At 32.3% G+C, this 6,788-nt stretch overlaps 1 protein-coding gene across 1 annotated transcript; it reads left to right on the top strand.

Annotated features, from left to right (window-relative positions):
- The first annotated feature begins 318 nt into the window (after nucleotides 1-318).
- LOC140750444 (retinol dehydrogenase 13) lies at nucleotides 319-1,668 on the top strand. Its single transcript, XM_083059012.1, has one exon. It carries the CDS (start codon nucleotides 593-595, stop codon nucleotides 1,547-1,549), a length of 957 nt encoding a protein of 318 aa, XP_082915138.1. The 5' UTR covers nucleotides 319-592; the 3' UTR covers nucleotides 1,550-1,668.
- Nucleotides 1,669-6,788: the final 5,120 nt, after the last annotated feature.

The raw sequence follows: 6,788 nt of genomic DNA, 5'->3' as shown, positions 1-6,788 counted from the left end.
GATAGCGATATTATTATACTTATCAAAAGATAATACGAGTAAGTTCCTACGCGGATACATAACGTGCTTGAATGAATTTATATTTTTTAAGTTTTATTTAAAACTCGTAAATTATATTAGATAATGTTTTAAAATAGCTATCATTGGAGTTGACTTACTTACTGAATTCCAATAAATAGTTAACAATAATTGACGCGCTAAAAACAATGCCTAGTGGAATCAATTTTTTGTTAAAATTCAAGGCGACGTCAGTTTAGAATGTACTATTTCAATGGCAAGTGGTTGCGTAACCGAGTCAATGTCTGTCGTGTATTTACGATTGCCAACTCGTAGTATTGTAAACGATACGTACGGACGACGGTCACTCCGTTGCCACGCGCTGACGCCGACGTCCCAACATGTGTGATAACGTTCGTCAGTTTTGTTACGACACACGTCAGTCTTCGGAAAGATACGACGCATTGTAGCTTATCATTTTAGTTACAAACACGTGCGCGTGACCTCTTTTAAATTATATTTTTCAATACACAAATCACTCGCCGTCGCGACGACTCTATATGTGACTGTATAATAGTATAGCTCCGTAATCACAATGATATTATGGGGTATTATACTGTTCGTGGTGTTCGTGGTTGTAGTGGTAAAGGTGTATCAAAAACTCACGTGCGGAATATGCCGTTCGAGTGCTCACATGGTGGGGAAAGTGGTGATCATAACGGGCGGTAACAGTGGTATAGGATTGGAAACTGCTAAGAATTTAGCGGAGCGTGGAGCGAGAGTAATAATTGCATGTCGGAGCACTCGACGGGCCGCTGAAGCGACGGCAGAGATAATAAAATTCTCTGGCAACACTGATGTCCACTACCGACATTTGGATCTGTCGTCTCTTCGCTCTGTGCGCGATTTCTGTGAGAAAATACTGAAAACGGAAAAGCGATTAGATGTCCTTATCAACAATGCCGGCGCTGGCGGGCTTGGAAACTACAAGTCTGAAGACGGGCTACACATAGGGATGCAAGTGAACTATTTCGCACAGTATTTATTAACGCGACTGTTATTGCCGCTGTTGAAATCTTCAGCACCAAGTCGAATTGTAAACGTATCTTCAGTAATTCACAAATATGCCGAAATGGACTTTGAGAATTTGAACATGGAAAAATATTGGAGTGACTACTTAGTGTATGCGAATAGCAAATTGTATATGAATTTGTTGAGTTTTGAACTAAGTAGAAGATTGGAAGGTACGGGAGTGACGACAAACTCTTTGCATCCAGGGGTTGCTGCCACCAACATATTTAGAAACATTCCTAACGCTATAATTCGTAATATTGTTGAGAAATTTGTCGATTTAATGTATCAGTCTCATTGGGAGGCAGCCCAAACTCCAGTATATTTGGCGGTTTCGCCAGAAGTGAGAGAAATAAGTGGGAAATACTTTAGTGACTGTAGAATAATTAGACCGTCAAAATTGTCTGAAGATCCTGAGTCAGCTGAAAGACTATGGGATGAATCTGAAAAGCTGGTAAAAGAATATCTAAGTGAGAGCTGACAAAAGGTGTCTTCATGTTACAGTAAAATTAATAGTAGTGGATTTTGTATTACAATTATTTATTTTCGTGTATTGTTAAGAACGGACAGGTTAGTGATTAAATATTTTTACTGAAATAAGTTTTTGTTTTAAGGTAGCGTAAGTAGTAAATAGTTGCTCATATAAAATTATGATTGTAAAATAATTTTAATACAATTATGGTTTCTAATCAATGGTAGTAGGTAATGTAGTGGCGTTGAAAGAGGCCATATTTAGGTACATTTTAATCAAAGGCAGTGGATTATACAGAAAATAAAAATAACAATAATTTCTTGGTGAGAATATATATTTTTTGATATACTCTTCAAAAACAATATATTTAATGAACAACAACATGCTTCTGGCCCAATTAGCCTGTTACACTTCCCTATTAAGGTTTTACCTTATTTCGATAAAATTAATTACCTTCTGTTTCGTGACCGTACATTAAATTCTTATTGATAACAAGGTTCTGAAGTACAACATGATATTATTTTTTTATGTACGATATTGTACAAAATATTGACAAAATGTAATAAAATTAATTTAACTGATTCACTTCACGGTTTACATACTACTAGTTTATGACTAATTTTGAAATGAATTTCACACGTAATTAAATATACAAACTGATTTAAGATACCTGAAATATTACCGACCTACTATATACGATTGTCTTATTGATTGTGCTTAAGTTTTGGCAATCAGCATATTTCTAAGGGTATTCTAGTTTGATACATAGGAGTCTTAAAAATATGGCGTAGATATTCTGCATAGCTGGTAGCGGTAGTCGTATATTAAATGTTTATAGGCAAGAGGAATCACTTAAGAAAGTTATCTGCCTTATTATCAGCCCTTGAAATTTACAAAATAGGTATACTTCCTGCTATTATATAGTGCTATTTATCACAACAATTTAGTAATTTTCAGTTATCGTGCAATAGATATTAAATATACCAGATAGAAAGTATTTATAGACAAAAAGGCCTAGAGTTGTAAGTAGATATATATCTGAAAACAATCTAATAAACAAGGAATTAACGATAAAATGGTGATACTGCAGTGAGTTTAGTTGCTTATCATTATTACTAACATTGAGACTAATCAATATGTATATGACCATACAGTTTATCCTCAGTTTCCAAGATCGGAAATATAATAAATTATCTTACACTCTGTGCGGTTGACTAGTTTTATGTACAGTAGATTACCAAATCGATTATCGATAGAAATACTATTCGATTTTATATAATCCATTTAATCTTATTTTTAAATTCTCGTGTCACAATGTTACTTACTGTACTCCTCTGAAACGGCTTTACCGAGTTTCACTAAATTTTATATGCATATTCAGTAGGTCTCAGAATCGGCTACTACTATCTATTTTTCATACCCCTAAGTGATTAGGATTGCTCACACTAAACATTTTTTTATTTATATGGCAACACAACGTTTGTCGGGTTAGCTAATAATAAATAATATAATATGATGATTTAAGTGTGTAGTTTAATTTGCATAAAATATTTAAATAAGTATCGGGCTCAGCGGTGCGCCTTGGGAAGGCCGACGTTTAGCAGTGGAGTAGAAGAGGTTGAAGCGAGATCTAACTAGCTCTTAAATGCAACATTTGAAAACTGATACCATAATAATTATTGCTTATATTTAACTCATCTTGCCCTTTTGCCATTGAATAAACTTTTATACCTATGCTACATTTTAACAAATAGTGCAAAATATTTGAACAACATATTTTTTTCTAATAAAACAACTTCTATATAACTCAAAAATAAAAATATATACATATATTGCTGAACACTCTACATTCGTAAAATACTTATGTACGAGTATCTTGAGTAGGTAACTAGGTATATTATGAAGTAATACTTGTAATTTGTTTTTTAAGTAAATTTATATGCGGAAATCTTAATTTATTATTAAGTATACAATGTACAGCCATCTTTTTTTCCTTCATCTGATAAAGTTTTATCACATAAATGTATTGTACTAACCTAATATTTTTATTATCCAATTATTATTTAAAATGAATAATAACTTGATAAAAAGTAAAAAACATAATTCTAAATCAATAAATCAATAAATCTAATTCTTTGAAATAAGTTACAAATTACAACACAAAATGTGTTTTTTGTGCAACAGATATTAAACTACTTTTTGTTAGTGAGCAATTGCTAGCAATAGTGATGTACACACGCACCGTTACGAAACTTCGTTCGTTTTTCGCATGCACATCACTGCTTCATCGGTATTGATTTGGTAAGCGTCCCCATTATGCGAATTATAATGTGCAAATTATGCGCTGCTATCATCATAAGGTGATATTGTTACAATAACATGTACATTGTACATAGCTATATACATAGGGTAACTGTATTACATATATTTTAAATAAAATTGGAAAAGTCTGTGGTAATGTTGTAATTTTAAAATTACTTTCTTTTATAGTTCAATTTTCATTTCAAAGCAATAAAAATATAGAATAATAATACCCATTTTAATTCAAAATAATTGCCATTCGCTACGCTCAATGTGTGCTCAACTTTCACGATGACACAATAAAAAAATATATATTCCCATCTATTATTATACGCTATTTACTACGTACGTTGAACTATTTTAACGTGTACTCTGGTATACGGTATATCAGTTGCGTATTTTTTGTTAGCGATTCTAAATAAACAAAACGCTTCGTATGTCCAAATAGCAAGGAGCGACGCGAAGAGTCATGGTTCAAATATTAAACAAAATATGGGGGAAATCTTCAATCTCCAGGAGATACAAAAAACTTGAAGAATGCATGAACACCAAATTTAGGAGGATCTTGTAGTACCCATTTTTAAGATGAATTGAGGTACTAATTTATTAGTAGTGAAAGTTATTTTCTCTTAACCTTCGTGGATGGAGTACAATATGCCTGCTAAGGGTCGGTGGTTACAAATGATTGTAATTTTTTTAAACACTACCTCAGGTTTTCTTTTGTATTTTCCTCAAGTGAGATGATATATACATACACTTTGCTCTGTATACATATCTATATATTACACAAACGTACGTAAGTTAATGACAATGAAAACACGTAACATTGTAAATATTAATTTGTTTGACTTTTGTAACGTTATATGCACATAACAGGTTTATTATGATTTTGCGGTAAAAGAAGTATGTTATTTTACTTAAACGTTATTTAATTGTTGAAAGTTACTGATTGTAGATCAGAGCTACTATCATAATGAAGAAAATCACCCGTATAAAAATGGAACGACATAAAAAATAACAAATCAAAAACAGCCTACCTCATCTATAACGAAATGCAAACTTATCTCGAGGAATGAAAATAAATATTTTACAGTCCGTCAAACATTCTTCGACCAATCTCGCATCGTACATTTTTTATCCAATCTTCTAGGATACCTTTTCTCCATTACGTAATACGAAACAGAATATAGGGACAGAAATTCTTAAACTCGACCTATATGATGAACACATTTTTGCGGCTCCAAACTTTGTTACGAAATATTTTGGTAAACCTATTTAGGTACTCGATATTTTACACATGAATATTTTATGTGTTAGCCTTAGGCTTGGAATTTTGTTTTAATGGATTATACTTATAAAAACTCCACTGTATAGAAATATTTAACAAGTAAATGCTATGTTAAAAAACTTATAATAAGGTAAAAAGTAAGCATTTTTACCTTACATACATACATAACTGTTTGTATATAAAATATTTTTGTAAAATTATTTGAGTAGGAGAGCCCTCAAATTTTGGTACGTGAAAAATTCTCTTCATTTTAGAGTATTCAACGAAGTTTGAACTTTTATATGTCATAGTGTGAAACGGTAACTCTAAAACAAATAAAGACAAACAAATAACAAATATAATCTATGGTCGGTTATAGACACCTATTACTGCTTAAAGGTTGAGTAACATCCCTTGCGTCTTAGGTAATCTGCAAACTCTTTATAGAAATCAAAGCATATAAATAAATTGTCATGGTATTTAAAAATTAAAACACAAACACTCCATAAAAACACGCAACTTTGATTACATTTTTTAACAACGACATTTTATGTACTCATACAATTTTATATTTCATCACAGAGGTAAAAGCGTGGAAAACGCGGTCTTCAGCTCACGATGTAAATTGCAACGAAGAATGATGGATGTCGCTGGGAAATATTGGCTGGCCGCTGTTGTTTTCCTATTACCCTATAAATCAAGATTGATAAAATAGCGACTCACTGTATTGTAAGCGAAATGGGAAGAAAATTTGATGGAAGATGTTATATGAAAATGGCTTTCGTGTTAGTTATATTTTTAAGTCTGATAGCAGCAGTTATGAGGTTGAGGTTATTGATGTTATGGTTTAAACAAGTTTTATATCATTGTCTCAACTATTTTAAGGAGTTTTTTTGGTTTCAGTGAAAGTATAGTAAAGTAAGTAAAGCGGTAGTAGCTAGTGCTCATGTTAGTACTGGTTTATAGAATAAGGAAGTCTTGGATAGGTATATTTCCAACATAATCAAGCTAATGGTAATCTAATGCTATTGAGTATACACAGTAGTGTATTAATATCTATGTTTCTTTATTATACTAAGTAGTCCCTGCCAGAGGCCTGTAGTTTCAAAATAGCATACAGTCCTCAAGATGGTAAGTGGTTTTTGCCGCCCATAAAAATCTGGAATTAACCCAGAAAGATAAGAGTCCTACCGGAGGTCGGTCGGAGAGGCGTTGTTGCCTCTGAGGACTAAGTTGGAACGGCTTTTATAAGTATGTCCCTTACTAGTATCAAACACACTGCTGTTGTTAGGCTGAAATAGTTGTAGCGGAGGTGCCCCCAAAGTCAAAGGGTTATATCACATTGAACTACTACTACTACCTACCGTATTTACTTATTCCAGTGCAAAAGAAACTCATTAGGTTTACTTGAATTGTAGGTAAATTGAAAATGCTTATTACATTATTAACATACAATAGCAAGGGTAATTAATTTAGTTATATGATAAAACGTTATGAATATTTAGTTTATTTCTCGTAAGTGATTGTTTAATCTTAAGAGAGATATATTAATAAAGATCTTAAACCATAACGTTGTTTCTTAACAAATACCAAATATATCCGGGTTTATGATATCTCTCGTAAACATCGTAATGTGGCAATAATGTAGCTGTTAAAAAGGATTATATAAGATGACCGACC

This window comes from Epargyreus clarus, unplaced genomic scaffold (assembly GCF_041222505.1).
Source record: "Epargyreus clarus isolate Ecla_fem2 unplaced genomic scaffold, WU_Ecla_fem_2.2 ptg000019l, whole genome shotgun sequence".
Taxonomy (NCBI): Eukaryota; Metazoa; Arthropoda; class Insecta; order Lepidoptera; family Hesperiidae; genus Epargyreus; species Epargyreus clarus.
Note: the sequence above shows the minus strand (reverse complement) of the source record. Positions and strands in the feature narration are given on the sequence as shown.

Excerpts from the sequence above, each read along its gene's own strand:
- LOC140750444 (XM_083059012.1), top strand. The coding sequence starts at position 593 with ATGATATTATGGGGTATTATACTGTTCGTGGTGTTCGTGGTTGTAGTG.